The 23,432-nt window shown below is 43.5% G+C and overlaps 1 protein-coding gene across 47 annotated transcripts in view; it reads right to left on the reverse strand.

The window, feature by feature from the left end:
• Positions 1–18,775: 18,775 nt before the first annotated feature.
• LOC129783139 (CUGBP Elav-like family member 4) overlaps positions 18,776–23,432 on the reverse strand; it is a 773,173-nt gene continuing 768,516 nt past the window's right edge. For all 47 annotated transcript variants that reach the window (XM_055792940.1, XM_055792935.1, XM_055792915.1 and 44 more), the window contains one exon: positions 18,776–18,927. In XM_055792940.1, coding sequence (XP_055648915.1) covers positions 18,800–18,927 — 128 coding nt within the window. In that variant the 3' untranslated portion in view covers positions 18,776–18,799. The remainder of the gene's footprint in view (positions 18,928–23,432) is intronic.

A 23,432-nucleotide genomic window follows, 5' to 3' on the forward strand; every position in this document is an offset into this window, starting at 1 on the left:
CTCATACACTGTGGATGTAATGCACACACAAACACACACAAATATTTATGTACAGGTGAAGGATTAGGACTTGCTGAGGCTAAAACAAACAAACAAAACCCCACAGAAAATGTACTTTCACATGAAAGTCACGTGATCAATCCTGTCTGCTTAACTTGGGTCTGTATTTCAAGCACCAAATTAAGCTGTCCTTCTAAATCAGGGTTCTACAGCACCTACATAGTCAGTGGAGAGAAGACCCTTTGAAGGTTTCTAGGGAGATATCCTGACCACACAGTGTATTTATCTGTTTAGATAAGATTTGTAATAAGCAGTAATATATTTAGGTCAATTGATTTAGATGAAACAGTCTTTCAAGTGCACAATCCCTTTTTCAGGTGTTAAACTTTCCCTCTGCAGGCCTACAGAGGCAAATGCCATTCTCTGTTGAATAGGCAGAGGAGTTAGATACATATCTTATAAGGACTGCTTCATCAGCAGCCTGAAATTGAGAGGCAAGTTAGGCATCTGTGTTAGATAGACTGGACGCCAGTCAAACTCACCTGTTCATGAAAAGCAATTCACATTGCGGGGGAAAAGATGTAAACTTTAGGTATTGCTGTCCTGTTTTCAGTTGGGATAGAGTTAATTTTCTTAGTAGCTGGTGCAGTGCTGTGGTTTGGATTTGGTGTGAGAACAATGTTGATAGCACACTGATGTTTTTGGTTGTTTCTAGATAATGTTTATACTAAGTCAAGGTCTTTTGAGCTTCTTGGGCCCTGCCAGCGAGAAGGTTGGAGGGGCATGGGAAACTGGGAGGGGACACAGCCAGGATAGCTGACCCGAACTAGCCAAAGAGGTATTCCATACCATATGACATCATGCTGAGTATATAAACTGGAGGAAGAAGAAGGAAGGAGGGGGGGATGACATCTGGCATTATGGTGTTTGTTTTCCCAAGTAACCGTTACACGTGATGGAACCCTGTTTTCCTGGAGATGGCTGGACACGTGCCTGCTGATGGGAAGTGGTGAATGAATTCCTTGCTTTGCTTTGCTTGCATGCACAGCTTTTGCTTTACCGATTAAACTGTCTTTATCTCAACCCAGGAGTTTTCTCACTTTTACTTTTCTGATCCTCTCCCTCATCCCACTGTGGAGGGAGGGAGGGAGCAGCTGTGTGGTGCTTAGCTGCTGGCTGGGGTTAAACCATGATAATTGCTAAAGTAAATTTGTGTGTAAAAGTTTTAAGGTTATGAAGACAAGCATGTGCAGTCAAGTTCAGAAATGATGCCTTGAAGACAAAGGAGGAGCATACTTTGATGCACGTAACAATGACCAAGAGTTTGCTCCATTGACCAAACCATAGCCAAATAAATCTGGTAAATGCCAATACTCCTCCAACCCAGCTTCCTCTCCGAAGCATCTAAGTGGAGACTGAGACTGTTCTCCTTGAACATTCAATAGCCTTTGATAGAGGCTTAAAGTCCTAATGATGTGATTCAAGATGCAGGCATCTCCATCTGAGCAAATCACTCCTGGCTGGTTTTAGTTGAGACAGGCAGGGCTTGTAGGTCCCAACTCATTTGTCCTAAATGACTGCTCCAGATGAGACTGTGAACCATGGCCAGAAGGAGGCTATATCTCTCTGGCGATTATAGTGAGGACCTTGAGTGACTAGCTGTGAAGCAGATATGCTGTAGGTCTATAACATAAAGGGAAATGAATCTCAGTCAAAGCTTCAGTTAGAGCAAAGTCAAGTTTAGTCATGTCCTTGCAACCTGTGCTGTCAGCACAGTAATCCTAATGTTACAAACTCCTCTGTCACAGGAAAGCTTTTAACAGCAGTTTCTGACCAGACTTTAGGGATGAGCTCTGCATTGTGGGAGTCTCAGCTTAGGAGTCCATTTACCCTAAATGCTACAAAGTCTGTGAAGGTTAGGAGGAACAATGAGTCTGCTTAGCTGAGGTATGAATGGGAGTTGAAGGTGCCTCAAAGATGGATTTATCAGAGGACCAAGAAGAGGATGCCAAGGCAGCTTTGTTCCCATTTATACCACCAGCCTGGTGGGTAGTTATGGCCTAAATCCATGGCTGTGCAAAACAGGAAGAATTCTGCCTTGTCTCTTGCTGATGCTAATGGCAAACTGCCCCAGTGTCAATGGGAGGAGTGTCACTGCTCTTCCTAGTGTATATTTCTCTGACAAAGTCAAGCTATGTAGAACAAGATTTGTGTTCAGCTGTACAATAAAGTTTTGAAAGCAAGAGAAGGACAGGCCTTTCCCAAAGACTTTATAAACTAAGAAAGTGCAGATGACCTTCTTTAAAAGTACACAGCTCCCATGCTCTGTGGCATTCACTATATAGTCTAGGGACTGCTAGGCTTGTGCAGCATCTTGCACACACCTCTTAGGGCACCTACTTGTTGTCAGGGTATGAATGTATCTGCTAAGCTCGCAATACACTCAGCTACAGGTGCAAGATTGCTCTATGTCTTCAGAGGATGACAGAATTAGCCCAACATTGCCTCCATCATGTTGGGCTACCAGGTTGAAGCTCTCTTTCTTCCAGTTCATAAACCTATTGCCTTCTACTCCTCGTTATTTCTACTGTGTCCTTCACCCAGTCTTTCCTAGACAAATCTTCATGGATCATTTTCTCTATCCTGTTTCTGTGCTGTCTTGTAGGCAAGGAACCTCTCCCTGAAGAAACTCAGAGGCCAGTGATAGAGAAGCCAAAGAGGAGAGGTGCCATGCTGGACCTTGTTCTCACCAAAAAAGGGCTGGTGGGGAATGTGAAGCTTAAAGGCAGACTTGGCTGCAGTGACCACGAAATGGTCACTGATCCTTAGGGCAGTGAGGAGGGTGCACAGGAAGCTCACTACCCTGGACTTCAGGAGAGCTGACTTTGGCCTCTTCAAGGACCTGCTCAGTAGAGTACCATGGGATAGAGCCCTGGAGGGAAGAAGGGCCCAAGAAAGCTGGTTAATATTAAAGGATCACCTTCTCCACGCTCAGGAGTGATGCATCCCAACAAAGATGAAGTTGGGCAAAAAAGCCAGAAGACCTGCATGGATGAACAAGTAGCTCTTGGACAAAATAAATCACAGAAAGGAAGCCTAAAGGGAGTAGAAGCAAGGACAGGTAGCCTGGGAGGAATACAGAGAAACTGTCCAAGCAGCCAGGGATAAGGTTAGGAAAGCTAAAGATAGAATTAAATTTGTCCAGGGACATCAAGGGCAACAAGAAAAGCTTCTATAGGTACGTCAGTGATAATAGGAAGACTAGAGAAAATATGGGCCCTCTCTGGAAGGAAACAGGAGATCTGGTTACCTGGGACATGGAGAAGGCTGAGATACTTAAATGACTTCTTCGCCTCGGTCTACACCAGCAAGTGCTCCAGCCACATGGCCCAAGTTGCATAAGGCAAAGGCAGGGACTGGGAGAATGAAGGACTGCCTGCTATAGGAGAAGATCGGGTTTGAGACCATCTAAAGAACCTGAAGGTGTGCAGGTCCATGGGACCTGATGACGTGCATCTGCAGGTCCTGAGGGAACTAGCTGATGAAGTGGCTAAGCCATTATCCATTGTATTTGAGAAGTTGTGGTAATCTGGTGAAGTTCCCACAGACTGAAAAGGGGAAATGTAACCCCCATTTTTAAAAAGGGAAATGAGGAAGACCCAGGAAACTACAGGCACCCGGTCAGTCTCACTTCAGTGTGTGGCAAGATCAGGGAGCAGGTTCTCCTGGAAACTATGCTAGGACACATGGAAAATAAGGCAGTGATTGGTGACAGCCAACATGGCTTCACTAAGGGCAAGTCGTGCCTGACAGATTTGGTGGCCTTCTACAACGGGGTTACAGGATTGATGGATGAGGGAAGAGCAACTGATGTCATCTACCTGGACTTGTGCAAAGTTTTTGACACTGTCCCACATGACATCCTTGTCTCTAAAGTGGACCACTCCATGGATAAGGAATTGGCTGGATGGTTGCACTCAAAGAGTTGTGGTCAGCGGCCCGATGTCCAAGTGGAGACCAGTGAAAACTGGCTTCTCTCAGGGGTCCGTACTGGGGCCGGTGCCATTCAACATCTTTGTCAGCAACATGAACAGTGGGATGGAGTGCACCCTCAGCAAGTTTGTCGATGACACCAAGCTGTGTGATGCGGTCAACATGCTGGAGGGAAGGGATGCCATCCAGAGGGACCTTGACAGGCTTGAGAGGTGGGTCCAAGGGAACCTCATGAAGTTCAACAAGGCCAAGTGCAAGGTCCTGCACCTGGGTCAGGGCAACCCCCAGTATCAATACAGGCTGGGTAGAGAATGGATTTGGAGCAGCCCTGAGGAGAAGGACTTGGGGGTGCTGGTGGATGAGAAGCTAAACATGGCCTGACAACGTGTGCTTGCAGCCCAGAAAGCCAACTGTATCCTGGGCTGTGTCAAAAGAAGCGTGACCAGCAGGTCGAGGGAGGTGATTCTCCCCCTCTACTCCGCTCTCGTGAGACCCCACCTGGAGTACTGCATTCAGCTCTGGAGCCCCCAACATAAGGAGGACATAGACCTGTTGAAGTGAGTCCAGAGGAGGTCCATGAATATGATCAGAGGGCTGGAGCACTTCTCCTGTGAAGACAGGCTGAGAGAGTTGGGGTTGTTCAGCCTAGAGAAGAGGAGGTTCCAGGGAGACCTTATAGCGGCCTTCCAGTACCTAAAGGGGGCTTATAAGAAAGCTGGAGAGGGACTCTTTACATGGGCCTGTAGTGATATGACAAGGGGTAATGGTTTTAAACTGAAAGAGGGTAGATTTAGTTATTAGGAATAAAATCTTTACTGTGAGGGTGGTCAGACACTGGAACAGGTTGCCCAGAGAAGCTGTGGATGCCCCATCCCTGGAAGTGTTCAAGGCCAGATTGGATGGGGCTTTGAGCAACCTGGTATAGTGGAAGGTGTCCCTGCCCATGGTAGGGGGGTTGGAACTAGATGATTTTGAAGGTCCCTTCCAACCCAAACCATTCTATGATTCTATGATCACTTGTTCCAATACCAAAGTGTCAACTTCCTGTGCTCACACCTAAGCCTCTGATCATCTCTGAACATTGGTCATTGTGCCCACCACATATGTAATTTTCTTTACCTTTATGCAATACATGTTAGTCTCTTTTTACACACAAACTCATGTATTTGTAAGCCCATCCAAAACTACAGTCAGGATCCTGTCCTTCCATCTGCTGGAGCCTGTGCCTGAGCACACCTATATAGCAGTGAAGATATTTTCCTATGGGTGAGAGATCTTTACAGCCATTGCCTCTGAAGCTGATTAATAATAGTAAAATTCCAAACCGTGCTTTTCTCCCTTTCCTTTCTTCTTGTTTCTATAGCAATTTCTCTCTCTGTTATATGCCTCTGCACCAACTTTCTTCCAATTCTGTATGGCTCTTCTTTCCCTCTGTCTCAGCTCTCCTCTTCACTGTACCCAAATACCAACCCACACAGATCTCCCCTTCCCCAGCCTCTGCCCAGACTGCCCAGTGGAGTTAGAGGAAGGAGACAGAGCTCTCCAAAATGAGCTTCAACTCTGTGACAAACACTGCTAAGCCTATCATGAGGAGTCCAAGATTAGAAGCCCCAATGTCTTAGAATGGGAAGGGAAGTGTGGTGAAGGGGACTTTCCATCCATGCTGGGATTAAATGAAGCCTGATAATTTACACTAGAAATCAATGCATTTACCTAGACTATTGGGGTGCTATTTTTAGGAAGGAGAAGGGTAAAAAAAAATATAATGTTTTTGTCAGATGCTTAATTTCTAACATCCAAATGTTAAAAAGGCAACAGATATTATATAGGAATCTTTATATACATGAATATGCAGACATACATATCATACATATGTATACATACAGAAGTTCTACATATACACATAAACAGAGACAATTACACATTTACAGACAAAGAAGCTAATGTGACCTAACAGGGAGATGGGAGTCCAGCATTTTGAATGCTAATGTTTACTGTGGTTTTGTTGGGTTTTTTTAAGATGCTTGATGGCCCTGCCTCATTTTTCCCATTTATAAATAAAAGGTGATGATAAAAATTAGCTCTTAAATTGTAATGCCCTTCTTTCAAATAAATATACGATTGACTTGCTGTTCAGTGTTTTTACTAGGATTATTCTTGTTTAAATGTTACATTAAGAGCCAGTTGAAAAATTACAGTTATTTTCCAGGAGAAAATTGTCATTATTTTGGCTTGCTTTCCTGTGAATATTTTAGTTTAAAAACAAAACAAATTTGGGGTGGAGAGGTGGCCAGAGGAATAGATAAATTTTTGTCTTTTTTTAATAAATCTTAAAATCAGTCCATTTTAAACAGAAATTCAGTGGTTTGAAGGCCAACATATTTAATCAGGACAGTTATAGTTTTTTGTGCTGTTGGCATTTCTTTTTAATCTACTAAAATGAAAATTTTCTGTGGAAAGATCCAGTTTGTTCAAAATGTCACTTTTTGGTCACCCTTCCTCCCTCAGCTGGTTTAATGAAAAAAACTTAAAGCAGCAATAGCTGTGTCACATCTGATTTATCTATTTTTCTAGAGTCATTGGTCTCAAGCAGTGGATGAAAAAGCACTGCAACAGAGAGGCCGCTCCTGGAGAATCCAGCCCAGATGGTCAGAGAAAAATGTCACTGGTTCTCTGCATGGTGTTGTCTTTTCTCATCTTGTCCCCAAGCAGTGACATCTTGGTGGCACAGCATGAGGGGGATCACAGGGTGGTGGAGATACCACAAAGGAGATGTGGAAGAGTGTGGTGGAAGGGAGAGTGGGGCTGGAGAGTGGCGTTGGGTGGGACAGAGCAGGGATGCAGAATGGGCAGGTGCAGGAGGGAGCTCTGGTCTGCCTGGCACCAGGGTTGCAGTACAGAGTAATGTGGTTGCCCTCCTCAGCAACATCCAGAATTTACTGTAACCAGTCCTGTAACCCATTTTATTCTAAATCAACCTGTGTGCCTTAAATCACTGAGACAGCAGGTCACTGCTGGTCTAGCTGACTTTAAACATGGCAGGAAGCTATTACAGAGCTGCTCAGCTGGCAGAAGTGGTGGGGGAGGCACTGAGCAACTGGAAATGGAAACCCTGCCATTTGACTTTAGTGCAGCTGGAAGTTGACATGTGGCTATAACCATAAGATTTAGAGGGATGTCTGATGTTCCAGCCTCACATCCTAGCCTGGTAATTTCATTCTCTAATGTTAATATTGATGGTCTCATTGGTTTGAGAGTTAGAAAAATACTGCAGTCATCTGAGGTCATGAAATTTTATCTAAGGACGTCAAAAGAACTGCAGAAAGGATGCTCATTATTTCTAAAACTATAATTTATATATGTAAATTTGATTTGGTTTATTTTGTTTTCTTTTACTTTTTCTACTGCCAACATGACAAAGATATCGTGAAAGGTGACTGTCAGTGAGAGTTTTCACTGGCCAATGTGCCTAGAGAGGCTATTCCCAGGGGTGCAGAAGGTTCTCAGGCCTCTTCCATCTTCTAGTCCTCAGCTCTTATATGCACTTGCCAACTTGGTTAGCACTCAGGACCTGCATGTTATAGATATGTGTTTAGTATGAACCAAGTTGAGACCCAAGAGCTTGTTCCACACAGGCCACCAGTGACATATCAGATGAGGCTTTCTGTGCTGCAGTGAATTCAGCAAGTTTTTCACCAGTCTCCTACAAATGACAAGCTCGTGTTAGCCCAAGCATTTATGCTCCTCCCTCTGCCTAAGGGCTAGGGATTTACCCGAGTAAGGAATGGTGGTGGGGCAGAGGTGGAATTGAGTGTGTCTCACCCACTTCCATGGTTGTGAATGAAGCCTGCTAGTGATGGTGGAGTTCATGCCAAATGTTAGAAAGATGGTGCCCATCTCTGCAACTCTTTCTCCCTTTCCTACACTCTCCAAGGCAAGAACAACCTCTGACCACCTCTGGAGCAGTTCATGTCTGCAACTGATTCTTACACAATTCTGAGGGAAATTGAAGGTGCTCAGCTTCTTGCCAAAGGGCACATTGAGAAGATGAGTCTCTGAAGAAAAAAAAAACCCCAAACCCTAGCTCCTCACTGCTGGTGTGCAAGTCCATTCACTTGCTTCCTCTGATGCAGAACTCCAGGAAGGCAGGTACTGGCTTCTCCTTCCCCATGGGAATACAGGAGACAGATTAAGAAGGGGAAAAAAAATAAATCATTTCACAGCTAGTCTGCCCTGAACAAGAAAATCCTGACACCAACAAACTAATCAATGGTGAAAGTTTATGAGGTCAAGGTTTCCCTTTTCCATTATTCTTTTGATATTTATTTTTTTTCTGATTGGCTGGGACCTGAGCAGTGCCCTGGCAGACCTAAAAATATAAAATCCTTTTTTGTCTTCCTCTGGAGCAAACCAAAGACCATTTGAATACATGTGTGTGGGGAGAAGTTAAAAGTAAACTAAAGCAACTTGTAAAAAACCAGCTCGTCCAGCCAATCTTCGAGTTCTGACCATAAATTGCTGTAAGTCAGGCCCAGGAAACTTGTCAGGAAACTCAACATGAAATGGGAAAAGCAGGTTTCCCTCCTAAGAGCAGGTCCTCTGGATTCAGTGTTTTATGTTAAGACTTCTGGCCAGGAATGCTAATGCCAAGCAATTAGTAGATCTGGCAGCAGAGTGTGAGCTGTGCCTGAAGGAGGCAGCCAGGACCATCAGGGTTGAGCTCTGAACGTGTTGGCTGCCTGAAACTCCTCAGTGATTGTGCCTCCTCCCTTGTGCTCCGCAAAATGCCACTGAGCTGTCTTGGGTGGCCACCAGTGAAGAACTGCCAGGACTTTCCCTGACCTGGCCACTAAGAAGATCCCAGCCTTTGTAGAGTCTTTTCCACTAGAATCTATAGAGTGTAAAATGATCCTTAAGCCAAATGAGGAGTGTTTATAATAAACTCCCTTGGTATGAAGGGAAAATGGCAGAGGATCTGGGAATATCTATGACTGGAGCTGTATTGGAAATGTTGAGGGCCCCTGTCTTAAGGCACTACCCATGCTTTCTGCACTGAACTTTACTTGGCAGTCTTTTAGTGGCAAAGGCAAAGCTGCTCCCTCCATCTTTCCTGTTCTTAGGCTCCTTGTTGGTCTTTGTGCTGCTTCAGTGCCTATGGTCACTCTGGTAGAAAAAGGGAAAACAAAAATACCTCATTCCCTACCAAGGTCTGACAAACAGGAATCATAGCTGCAGCATAAGCTTCTCTGATGGATTCTGCCTCAGCAAAATGAAATTAAGATTTCAGGAAAAAAGCCCCAATTCTGTGGTACCAGTAGAAAAAAAATGCATCTGAAAATTGCTAATTCTTTTTGCTTATTCTTTGCTCTGTTCACTCCATCAGCCTCTCCATATTATATTTTCAGCTCAGTTTAACGAATGCCATTTATTAAACTAAGACCAGGGTTCTGCTCTGGGTTCAGAAAGATGTGCCTGGTAATATCAATAATTTTGTTCAATTGGATTATTCTTATAGAGAGCAGATCCCTGCCACTCCAAAGAGTACAAATTGTGAACAACTTGCCTCCAGTTGTGACCAACTGCTCACATTTGTTAGGAGGCAGCTCCACACTTTGCAGGCAGCTTGGCATCCCTACTCCTCCCATCAGCTGGCACTTCTGCTTCTTTCCATTTCCCTTTCACATACAGAGAGAGACCAGATCTTAGTGTGGTCCTGAGTCTAGCTTGATGGTGGGACACTAGCACTATGGCTACCTTTCCTGTATTTACCAGCTGCATGGGCAACAGGATTCACCTTTGTCACAACGAACAGTCCTTATCTGAATGCAAAACAGACAGCCCCCCCAACTGTGTATTCTTCCCTTTGTAGTGTGCCATGTCTGGACCTCCTTTACATTGACATCTGATAAAATACAGACTACTTATGTGCTATTGATCCCTCTTTACTCTGATCTTCTCCAATTATTTGGGCAAAGGGACAGGGTTGATATGCTTTTAAAGGCTTGTATTAATCAGAAAAAAAAGAGATAAAAAACCACCTGAAATCTCCCAGACAGATCCCCTCAGTCTATTGTTTGGGATTTTAGTGTTGAAAATTTTGGGTCAATCTCAGTAATGCATTGTGTTTAGGCACCAGACATCCAGCTATCTGTGTATCTCAATATAAATCCTACCCTCTCTGAACCATAATACTCCTAGTGGAGTGACATTACCACTTCTCAGACTGACAGAACACACTGAGTACACATAACTTGGGGAAAAATTACAGCAGCGATTTGAAAGATCAGAAGAGAAAAAGCAGATTTCTGTTCCCTGACCATAAGGGGCCAAATCCCACAACAGTTTCTTTTAGTTGGCACAAATCATCATTGCTCAGTAAAACCCTGTTGTCTTTTTTCCCAGGTTAAGAGCAGGCCCAGCACTTCTCCAGCTACCTGTGATCCTCAGAACAACTTATTTCTGAAGGAAGAAAATATTTTCATTTTAATCCTAAACAGCACCCTGGAGTTACTTCCAGGAATCATTGGTGAGTACCAGAAGCCAGACTGCCAGAAAGCGGGGCTGTGCTGAAAGAGAAAAGACCCCAAAGCCAACCATGGTGCCAGTCTGCATGTCTTTACTAACAGCCCTTGAGTGTGCTCCTCAACAAAGTCATCTGCTGAGAAGTTAATGACTACATTTAGGTTTAAATTTAGGAACCTGGGAGCAAGGTATTCCTTTACTCCTGAACAGTATTCTATGCACTTTTCTCTAAATTCCATTACACTGGTCTTCATGGGGAACAGGAAAAAGACCTATAGACATTCCTGATGGGATTTTTATCTAACAAGATCTGTATATGGTCTGTGCCAAATAATGCCCTTGTAAGCAAAGAGCAGAAAACAGAAAACCGTCAAATAGACACCACCTCCTTCTGAATGCACCAAATCTCTTAAGAATTAACATTTAAGAGACCTGTTTTCGAGAGAAGTTGTTGGGCTGCCTGCCTGGCTCCATTTCCCAGCGCCCAGTCTGCTATGGTGGAGCAATGTGTGCCATGCAAGGAGAATGCACAGAGGAAAATAAAGAGCATGGAAAGCATTCACTTGTCATATGTCACAGGGGATGGGATGTAACCTCTGCTGATGAGTGAAGATAATTCAAGAAGGGAGGAAAAAAAGAAAATCTTATCCTGCAAAGACAAATTTGTAGCTGACTGCACAGCCCATGGGTTTCATGGCCCAATTGTTTCCAAATCCTTAGAAATCAAGGTAATTACAAACTAGTTTCTATTAGAAAAACCTCCTTTTTAAGACAGATATTTTATTACAGCACTTTACCATAACAACCAGGGCTCTGGTCTGCAGCACACATCTACCAAAAAATGTCTGTGGGCTTCAAAGACTGGACCTCATATAGCCAGAAATCTCAAAGGTAGACAACTTGTTACTGTGAGGATTTTAGTCACCCTGCTCTGCATGGAACAGGTGCTTCAGACAGACCAGCTGCTGGATCTGTCCTACACATGAAAAAGGGGACATCTGAAGAGGCAGGGAGGGAGATTATTTCTTCCAATAATGGGAAAAATTTGCTTCCTAAAGAGGATCACTTCAGTGTGCAACTGCAGCTTTCCAGGGATGCAAGAGAAGATAAGTCACTGTTGTATAAAAGGGTTTTTAAAATAAGCCACAGGGATGTGTTTGGCAAAAGCCATGTTCATTCCCTAGTCTATCTGCTCTAAAAAGACCAGAGCAACCAGAATAGCGACATTGTGTCTCCCTCCAGAATTGCAAATAATTGAAACATCTCTGCTAGGAGAACATTTAAAATTAAATAAGTATTAGTGGGCCTGAATCCGTGGCTGCCATAAATCAGTGTCACTTCACTGACTTCAGAGGAGCCGGTGACTGACACTGCCCGAGAACTTTACCTGATCATGGCTGTGGTTAGTACCTTTCCAGGCAGAGCACTGAGTTTTCTTTTACTGTGCTTCTTGCTTGGGAAATTATTTGATTGTTGTTCTCCTTTTCCCTGCAGCTCAGTCTTCTACCAAATATTTTAAAAGGTTGGATGAAACTCAGCTAAGTAGAAAAATTACCCATTTGAAATAAAATCTGTCTTTAACTGCAGTCATAGGCAGGATGAAAGACACCTGAGAAACAGGATTTGCACCATAAACATTCAATTCTCTGCTACAGCTGAATCAAATACTTCAGAGACCAGAGTTTTGATATTCACTTCTATCTGGCCACAGTTACCATAGCCATAAATTAGTCAAATATGCAATTATTGCATTTGATATATCACTGGGTATATCAATGGTATATATCACTGTGGGAATGAGAAATAGCGTTCTAGCGCAGCTGATTGTACATGCCTTCCAAACCATAAGGACATCAATTTAATATTCTCACATTGATGAAGCACTCTGCAACCCCTTATTAATATTCTTGCCAACTCTTGTATCAGTTTTGCCCTGGAGAAGAAATTTTATTGAGTTTTTTAGCCTCTATTTTCTTTATACAGTGTAAGTGCCAAACACTACCCCATACAGATTCAGTTCATAGTTCTGCAGTAACTCTCAAAGGTCATTAGCACCTTATCTACATCAGCCAATCCACTGCCCCTGAAGCCAGCCCACAGTTGTATGTTATCAATGATAATTAACCAAGCTTTATTCCTCTACAGCCACTACTGACTTAGCATGGATGAGGCACTGGGGAGCTAGTGGAGTGCAGAGGGCTGGAATCACACAGATAATTTCTGCTCCTACAGGAAAGATAAAAGGAGTTTGTCTTTCTGCCTACCCTAGCAGTCCTTGGTGGTTCTGGCCATGTGGAGAGCTCACACACACCTCTAGGCACTGCAGGTTGTACTTGCAACTTTTTTGTACTACAAAGTACCTATGTTCTAGGAATGGCCACCCAAGGGAGCTGTGGATTTCAGGGTGGGGTTTTTTATTCATTATTTTGAGCACTTACGAACTGAAGTGCCTCCGAATCCTTGATTCCTACTTCTGAGGGGGAAATTTGTACTAGAACATATCGATTTTGGCAGAGTTGTCTCCAATGATCGTTATCTCTTGCTTGTGCTTTCTCCCCACTCACCCTCTTTATTTTACTTGCTACAACCACCTCTAATTATAAAGAAACAAGATGTCCTGGTTTCAGCTGGGACAGAGTTAATTTTATTCTTAGTAGTTGGTGCAGTGCTGTGTTTTGGATTTGGTGTGAGAACAATGTTGATAGCACACTGATGTTTTTAGTTGTTGCTGGGTAATGTTTATACTATATCAAGAACTTGTCACTTAGGCTCTGCCAACCAGAGGGCTGGAGTGGCAAGAGAAGCTGAGAGGAGACACAGCCAGGACAGCTGACCCGAACTAGCCAAAGAGATATTCCATACTGTGGGAAAATCACTTTGAGGGGGGGAATTAGAGAAAATTGGGCCCTAATAGAAGTGTAGTATTACAGAAATCTTTTTAGGGTAAAATACAGCTATTCACCTTCAGGATGGTTGGCATGCGCAGAATCTCTACATCACCACAGTTCCCTAACCAACACATCCTGACAGCTCAGCACATGCTGATGGGAGTGATGGAGGATGGAGCAGAGTGGAGACACCACAGCCAGGCTCTGTCATGCTCCCTGCAGGAATGGGAACTCGAATGGCACCACACAGCTGATAAGCTGCACACCAGATGTCACATGAAGAATCCATGAGATGTCTGTGGCTAGAGCCAACCATTGTGGCGAAATTACTTTCCTCAGATGAAATAATCTCACTGTAATACTAACGCACACCTCCCTCCCAAAGTTATCTGCCTCCAAGGTACTACTACACCTCACTGGGCACATGATACCAGTTAGTAACAACAATAAGTATGACTAGAGTCACTCAAGCTCCACCTAAATGTGATTCCGGGGGGGAATTGTTGTCTAAAATCCCAGATTACCCAACTCTGATTCAGTGTTCACAAAGTTAGGTCAAGCTGACTCACTCTCTAAAGTTGTTATGAATGAAGGGATTTCTAATCAAGGTAGTCAGCCTTGGGGAGGATGAGAAACAAAGAACAGAGTGAAAAGAACATCGTTATCTGTGTTACACAGAAAGAAGCCTTCAAGTGAGGAAAGTTCTGGCCATGAGAGGAAACAGGATGATAAGGTGTTGCAATCCACTGACATCAACAGAGAATTAGTTGGAAATAGGACAAAGATAATAGTGGTAGTGGGAGATTGCGACCTCCGACTCAAATACACCCACTCACCCCCGAAAGAGGGCAAAACCCTGCTTGAGGAGCATGTGTAGTTAGTAGAGAACATCAGTAGCGCTATCTGAGGATGCGTACTAATTTGCATTAGAAGCGAGAAACTTGTAACCAATCCTGTGTATGGTGAATGAATATGCAATGTACTATGAAGTATAAAAAGTGGACAGATGAGGGGAGAAGTTAGGGAAGACTCCATCGTAATTTCTGGGATCTGTTGATGGGCTGAACCTGTCTTCTCCCCCATAGGGATGCCTCTATTGGGTAAGAACTTTATTCTATGATTAACTCATGCTAGCTGTTATTAGTGATTATAGTTTGGTTGTATATCACTTCAAGCTTGTTTTTGCAGACAGTCCCTATCACCGGTAATCATGAACCTTAATTTGTCACGATTTTATATTAGTAAAGAGTTTTATTCTGTAAACTGTTAGTGTGAGTCCTTTGTGGGTGCTAGCAGTTGCCGGCAGGGGGTAACGCATTCAAATAAAGTGGGAAGATCTGCTGAGGGGTCCCCCTGATCCTGTTGGCATGTTTCCCTGAACAAGGCAGTTGTATCACCCTCTGATCCAGTGGGACTGTTCAGTGAAGGGTCCCTGTAACAGGATGCTGACAGACTGGTCGGGCACAAGGGTCTTGGCTTTCCTGGGGTGCTGATAGACCAATCAAACACCTGGGGCTGAGAGACACCCCACCCCCACCCCCCCCCTTCATGTGACACATACCATTGAACATCATGCTGAGTACATATAAGCTGGGGGAAGAAGAAGGAAGGGAGGGATGTTCAGCGTGATGGTGTTTGTCTTCCCAAGTAACCATTACACATGATGGAGCCCTGCTTTCCTGGAGATGGCTGAACACCTGCTTGCCAGTGGGAAGTGGTGAATTAATTCCTTGTTTTGCTTTGCTTGTGTGCGTGGCTTTTGCTTTATCTATTAAAGTTCTTTATCTCAACCCACATTTTTTCTCATTTTTATTCTTCCGATTTTCTCTCCCATCCTGAGCGAGTGGCTGCACGGGGCTTAGTTGCCAGCTTGGTTTAAACCACAATACAAGAGAAGAGAGGCAGATATTTTGGAAACATTTTGCCATCTGAATTTTTCAGGACTTTATTTGCTGCAGCTTGTGGTCTTATCTGCCACATCATAGAGACCCTTTCAGTTTTTGACAGCAACTTTAAAGCATTTCCAAGGAAAACAAAGGACTTTAGTGTGGCCTAGATCGCTTGTGTCGCAAAAGGGAGATTTATAAATTAAAAAAAGAAAAATACATCCAGAATTAAAATTGAGTGAAGATCTTTCTTTCTTGATTAAGAAAAAACACTCTGGTGGATTACATCATACTAGGTGATGTATGTGGGCTTTTTGTTGGAAGCTTCTTATTTTTTGAAAGGAGTTCAATAAAACAAAGATTTTCCTTAGAAAAATCCCAATTAGAATTTTTCTTGAGCACCCTCTTGAAGCACATAAGTAATTGCCCTGATGTCAATATGGTTATGCACATGCTTCAAATTGGAATTAAGGACCATGAAGAGCTGCAACCAAAGTAAAACTGGATAAAAACCCAGAAGTGTTATTGTGTTTCTGCCAGTTAAGGGAGCTGCTTGCTCTCAAGCTTTGCAGTAGCTGCCTGTGCCATTCCCATGGGCCTAGCTGGCTTCTGTCCTAGCATTTTTGGGAAAATTCTTGTTGCAAGTAATGACACTATCTACTGAACGGGCAAGTCAGAGACTTTCAGTAGTATTTTGGAGGCTGACTGGAGTTTACACTTCAAACAAGCCATGGGGGTACAATAACATGGTGTCAAGCCATTAACAAGTGACCTATTGCTAAGTAGGGCTTATTACTGATGGCTTAGACCAGAGCTGACTGCTATTGCACAGACATAGCCAGAAGCTGATTTTTATCTGGCCATCATGACTAAAAATCCTGTGTTGGCTTCTAGGATGCTGTTATGGATGTTTCCGAGCACTAGAAGCAGATGAGCTGAAGAGAGAGCTGGATCTAAGCCATTCTGTGCTTCTGGGTATCCTTGCTGTCACCAAGTGTCCTCTCCAATCTAACTTTGCATGGTACTCCTTGTGGCAAATCAGATCCTTCCCTGGGATACACTCCTTTGGTGTCCTCCTGGGACCACAAGCACTTGGCTAATCCCTTTTGTTAGGTGAAAAAAACAAACCAAACAAAAATTTTTCCTGGAGAACTTTCTCCTGCTAAAAGATAGGTACATCTCCAGATCTTTCAATGGACTCACTAAGACTGAAGTCTACAAGAGAACAAGGAACTTTGAGCCACATTTACTCCTTTGATAAGGACTTTCTGCACCGCTAATAAAGGCTTCTGTAAGCAGAGGATGGAAGTGACCTGGTGGTAAGAACTGAACTGACTTTGCTGGACAGCAGAGCATTAAAATCAAAGTAAAAGCCAGGAAGGCTAAAGGACTTCCTATTTAGTGGCAATAATTCAAGATTGTTCTCCTGCTTTGCAGAAGCAAAGGAAAGGGGAAAAAAATGCTCTGAGAGATTTGGAATTTTATTGCCATTTTACCAACTGATTCCTTTTTGTATAATTTATTGGGGGGAACCGAAACACACAAGTCCTAGTCCTGCTACTGAGTAATATTTTTATAGGAAATATACTGAGACTTCAACATCAGTTTGGTCACAGAAAGGTAGAGGCAGAGCACTTCATAATGATCCATGATAATGAAAACAGCATAGACGCATACTAGTGAATCATTAACACCACAGGGGTCTAAAGCCCTGCACTTTTTTACACAACCATAAGAAACAAGTATATCTTAAGTGACCACAACTATGCTATCATATAAAGTTATTGCTTGGTGCCAAACAGCTGGGGAGATACTTGTGTCCTTTGATCCCTTTGCAGGTGTTATTGAAAAATCTCCACAACAAAGACAGTCCCTGCTTTAACAAAATTGCATGCATGCATCTCCTGCTTTCTCCCACTAAAAGCTGCAGTAAAAAGCCAGTGTGATGAAGCAAAAACATATGGATATGGAAACATATTTTGGTTTCAAGCTTCCAAGAGGTCTTGTCATAAGTAAGGAAAAGAGGTATTTGAAGAGGGAAAATGCATTGACAGTTATCTTCATATAGTCACATATAAAGGAGAGTCTAAGCTAAGGAGGCTGTATCTTGCACATACACCTAATACGTTTATTGAAAGGTTTCTTAATCCATGTTGCCTTCAGTGCAGCACCTCTTTCAAAGACATTTTGATCCCATTCCTTAATTCTCAGTGGAAAGGATATTGGTCTGACAGCTGGAACAATATATTTTTTCAAAGATATTAGAGACACCAGTGAAAAATTAGAGCACTTCATATGTGGAAGTTCTTTGGGAAGGCTGAAGATAAGGATTTCCTGGCTGTACCTTAGATGGGTCAAAAAAGGCCTGAATCAGAATCACTGAATCATAGACATTACAGATATAATGGCCTAGAAAGGTCACCTAATCCCTCTCTCTGTCACTAATGCGGAACTACAAAGTGCTTGTTGCATCTTAGGGCCACCCTGGGTGCCGGGTTTATTGGGGAATCTGGTGTGGAACAGTTTTAACAGCAAGGAGACTTCCTGTCTCTGTAAAAAACACATATGGTTTTATATTTCTGTTTCTCCAAGAACTATCTAATGGAAAAGCCAGCCAGTGGTATAAAATGTTTCAATTTTTTTTTTTAAACAGCTCCATTTTTGTTATTGGTGATAGGCTGGGATTACAATTAAACTAGCTGCTGCTTCTTATATTTTTGACACTGTTAAATGTATTAGAAGTTCCCTTGGAGCATCAATTAGGTTCCTTTCCAACAAGACAAAGTACATGAGTATAACAATGAGAACCTTGTTAAGATTTGTCTAGGTCCTCACTCTAGCAAAGTGTCCATGTCACTGGTTGGGTTTATCTACACACAGAAGTTAAGAGTAACTGAGCAAGAAATGTGCATGAATTCTTCTATTAATTTCTTGGGTTTAGGAAGAAAGAAATTAGGGGTTATTTAGTTGTCAGGGAGACATATTTACATAAATTAATTATGATGGGGTGAAACTGAATGCAAACTATACCACATGGAGAATGAAGAATGCTTTAAAACACTTGCAACAGAGAGCTATTGAGACAAACACTATCCCAGTCACATGGAATTAAACTGCAGCCCAGTCCCATCTCTTAATTGTAGTTTTTCTTCTCTCTCTTTGGCCGAGCAAGGGGAATTAGGACAGCTGCTGGGTCTCCTTTAGTGGCCAGGAAGACTTTCTAGAGATGCAGGATGCCCCTGGGGTGGGAAACTTGGCTCATCCCTTGTTAAGCATCCTTCTACCTCTTTTTCTAAAGAGACACATACAAACTGTTTCTGGTTTATGTGTGGGTGCATTTCTGTGCAGGGTAACTCTAGCCAGAGTGAAAAAGGCAGAAGCTAGAGAGTCACAGACTTGAATCTTTTTGAGCATCTACAAGACAAAGAGAGGCTACAACCATAGCTGACACCCCCTTCACCATGAAGTTACCTGTGCTAGTGCTTTGTATCCAGTGGTTCCCACAACTCATCAATAGGGACGATTGGCATCCTTTGGCCTCTTCAGCTGCACCTTCAGCCTCTTCATGCCAATCTGGAAGCCATTCATAGCCTGGATAGCAGCTTGGGCACTGGCAGGATTGTCAAAACTCACAAAACCTGTCAAAACATGAGGCAAGGCAGGGAGCTTAATGAGCTGAAGGGGGCCAAGGCATATGCATACAAAGACCACTGAGAATGAATATGGGGAAGGGGGTGAGGGTGGTGGGAGGGAGCAGGTAGAAGGGTGGCTGGGCAGGAAAGAGAGGAAAGGATGCTTGCCAAAGGGGGACAAAGGATAGGAAGGGTTGTTACAGATGGGTGTCCCAGGACACAGCACCTCATCTGAGTGACAGTTTGCAAGCAAGACTATGTGAAATACAGAGATCCAAAAGCTGGTACCATAGTACCAGCACACACAAGATTTGGGTCACCTTTTAACTGAGTGTCAGCAGATGTGATGTGATGCATGGTCTCAAAGCACTCTGTCTTGATCTTTTTCCCTCCATCATGACTGAGGTAAATCTTTAGACCCTCCTTCACTGAGCAAGATAACATTTCCTTTGCCTTCCAATATTCTCAATGAAGAGAAGCTGATATACCTATTGCTACTTCCTTAGTATGGCAATATAAGTAAAATGAAAATTTAATAAGTTCTCCATTATGGTATTCATTGGCATGAATAGTTTGAATTTTGGCCAATTAAGCAATATAAGGAGCTTTATTAACCGGCAATTTCTGCAGTATTTATGTTGACTCTGCAGTTGAGAAAGATGAACACTGCTGCTTTCCTAATATGGTTTCCATAAGTAGCTTCATACCTTGCCAGAAAATCATCCAGTCAGCCATGGAGCACATCCAGCAATAGAAACACCCATAGTGACTGAATATCGTATCTAAAGGCCACCTGAAATTACATTCTTTGTCTCAATGGAAGACTTGCTCTCTGGGGATCAGAAGAGCCAAGATAAATCAGAACCATGCAGGATGAAATGCATCTAATGCATTCAACTTTGGAGAGGTTTTTTTTTTGGTGTGGGTTTATTTTTCTTCTTTTTTTTAATGTTAGATCCAGGAAGAGGCCCCATTTACCCAGACTATATATGACAGTAGTTGTAGTGACCATGGGTCTGAGACATTAGTGAGGCAGAGGGCCATCACATTAAACAAGAATTTCCTCTGCTACCTTTGCCAGAAATGTTCCTGTGTGCCAACAACACTTCTGAGCACAAACCCTGGGTAAGACTAGCCTGGACTAGCCTGCACTCCAAAGCCATCTGTTTTGCCACCTTTGCAAAGCTCTGGCAGCACAAATTAACCCTAGGAACCCAGTGTCTTTCAATAGACAGGCTGAAATGAAGAGACAGTTTGTGAGCTCCTCAAAAAGATAATGTTGAGCATTTACTGCTAGGTATACACCTGCTCCTGACAACAGTACCAGACATGGCTTACAGCCTTGGGCTGTACTGTGATTGCATTCAGCAGCACCTCCTCCCTTTTCTGGTTACTCCTGGAAAGTAAGTCGGAGGAGATGAAGACACAGACTCCTGAATCCGACCAGAAGACCCTTTATTAGTCAAAACCCCACACTTATATATCCTCATTTGCTGTTCATGCGCACCATACTAAAATATCATTGGTTAATCAATACTGTTCACACGCTTCTTAGCTATATTTCATTGGTTAATTGCTAAGCTAAAAACACACTGAACTTCTTGCATTTTTTTTTCTCTCTTCCTTCTTATCTCTTTGTGTTTCATGTTCTCAGCCAGCCACCTACATGGCATCACACATCTGCTCCAGCCTTGCTTCATATCCCGATTCTCTTCTGGGCGTTCAGCCAACCTTATGTTACTTTCTGGGCATTCAGCCTTCAAGGTCCTTCACAGGCATCGTGGCCTCCAGCACTTGCCATAAAGCTCTCTACATAAGTCTCACAGATGACAGTTGCTTGCATTTGAAAAAGATATATGCATGCATACACACATATATATGCAAAAAAACACCTCCTCACTCTTGCGATAAAGCTGTACTACCTGTCTTTGGCTAATAACACAGTGTTTATGAGAGGTCATAAAACATGATCTTAGTCTCAAAGTGAGAAAACAGGTTTACTGAGTGTGGCAGACATGGTTTTAAGAGGGAGGCCAATGGAATAAACAGGCATCCCTCTTAGGCCTCCCATCCTGAAGCTGAGGCTCCAAGTAACAGGTTCTCCATGCAGTTTTCCTCACAACCACCTAAATGAGGAGGTACCAAAACTGCAGCTCTGAAGATGTGAGCAAAAGTGTTGCTCCAGCCTCACAACACTGTCCTGGTTTCAGCTGGGATAGAGTTATTTTTCTTAGTAGTTAGTACAGTGCTGTGTTTTGGATTTGGTGTGAGAACAATGTTGATAGCACACTGATGTTTTTTAGTTGTTGCTGGGTGATGTTTATATTAAGTCAACGACTTTTCAGTTTCTTGGGCCCTGCCAGCAAGAGGGCTGGAGGGGCAAAGGAAATTGGGAGGGGACACAGCCAGGACAGGTGACTTGAACCAGCCAAAGAGGTATTCCATACCATATGATGTCATGCTGAGTATATAAACTGGGGGAAGAAGAAGGAAGCGGGGGACATCTGGCATTATGGCATTTGTCTTCCCGAGTAACCGTTACGCATGATGGAGCCCTGCTTTCCTGGGGATGGCTGAACACCTGCCTGCCCATGGGAAGTAGTGAATGAATTCCTTGTTTTACTTTGCTTGTGTGCGCAGCTTTTGCTGCTTTACCTATTAAATTGCTATCTCAACCCTTGACTTTTACATTCCTTTTCCGATTCTCCTCCCCATCCCTCGGGGGGGGGGGGAGGAGTGAGCAAGTGGCTGCAGGGTGCTTGGTTGCCGGCTGGAGTTAAACCATGACAAACACTTATCACTCTCTAGACAGAATACTGGAGAGTTGAGTAATGATCTAAGGTATTATTAAATGACAATGGATTTGGTTTTGTAATCACTTATTAGCCAGTAAGCACCTGGTAATATTCCCAGTTTACATTTGACTGATTGAATAATCTATCAGTGAACAAGGTCACAGAATCATAGAATGGTTGGGGTTGGAGGGGACCTCTGGAGATCATCTAGTCCAACCCCCTGCTAAAGAGGTTCACCTAGAGCAGGTTGCACAGAGTTGTGTCCAGGCAGGTTTTAAATATCTCCAGAGAAGGAGACTCCACAACCTCTCTGGTCAGCCTGTCCCAGTGCTCTGTCACCCTCAAAGTAAAGAAGTTTTTCCTCATATTCAGATGGAACTTCTTGTGTTGCAGTTTGTGCCCATTGACCCTTGTCTTGTCCCTGGGCACTACTGAAAAGAGCCTGGCCCCATCCTCTTGACACTCACCCTTTAGATATTTGTAGACATTGATAAGATCCCCTCTCAGTCTTCTCTTCTCCAGGCTAAACAGGCCCAGCTCTCTCAGCCTTTCCTCATAAGGCAGATGCACCAGTCCACTCATCCTCTTTGTAGCCCTCTGCTGGACCCTCTCCAGTAGCTCCCTGTCTCTCTTGAACTGGGAAGCCCAGAACTGGACACAGCACTCCAGGTGTGGCCTCACCAGGGCAGAGTAGAGGGGGAAGATCACCTCCCTCAGCCTACTGGCCATGCTCCTCCTAATGCACCCCAGCATCCCATTGGCCTTCTTGGCCACAAGGGCACACAGCTGATTGACGGGCAACTTGCTGTCCACCAGCACTCCCAGGTCCTTCTCCACAGAACTGTTTTCCAGCAGGTCAACCCCCAGCCTGTACTGTTGCGTGGGGTTGTTCCTCTCCAGGTGCAGGATCTTACACTTGCCTTTGTTGAACTTCATGAGGTTCCTCTCTGCCCAACTCTCCAGCCTGTCCAGGTCTCGCTGGATGGCAGCACAGCCTTCTGGTGTATCAACTGCTCCTCCCAGCTTTGTATCATCAGCAAAATTACTGAAGGTACACTCTGTCCCTTCATCCAGGTCACTGATTAATAAGTTGAACAGGACTGGACCCAGTACTGACCCCTGGGGGAGCGCCACTAGTTACAGTCCTCTAGCTAGACTCTGCACTGCTGCTCACAACCCTCTGAGCTCTGCCATTCAGCCAGTTCTCAATCCACCTCGCTGTCCACTCATCTAACCCACTCTTTTTGAGCTTACATATGCAGATGTAATGGGAGGCAGCGTCAAAAGCCTTACTGAGGTCAAGGTAGGCAATATCCACCACTGTCCCCTATGATTTGGTCTCAGCAAAAGAACAAGCTAAATACGTCCTAATTTCACCTGAGTTGATTCAGTCTTTAAAATACTGCTAGAAGGTCCCTTGGAAATGCATTATTTGAGCTTCAACTTGAAATTTGCTGTCTAGCTATCTCACATTTTGAATATAGGATGTAGTGAAATCCAGTTCTTTTTTAAATCACCTCTGGATTGCTAATGACCCTGTCCAAGACACATCAGCTACATCTATAACAGTATACAAAAACTGTGCCAGGGAAGTTCAGAAAATATGAAACCCAGTCATCTCTACCACTGAATTTTTAGAAAGGTCCTTGACATAGTTTTGACTTGTGCTTAACTCCAAACAATTATTGGACAAAGTATGAGTATTAGCACAGGACA

This window comes from Falco peregrinus, chromosome W, assembly GCF_023634155.1.
Source record: "Falco peregrinus isolate bFalPer1 chromosome W, bFalPer1.pri, whole genome shotgun sequence".
In the NCBI taxonomy this organism is placed as follows: domain Eukaryota; kingdom Metazoa; phylum Chordata; class Aves; order Falconiformes; family Falconidae; genus Falco; species Falco peregrinus.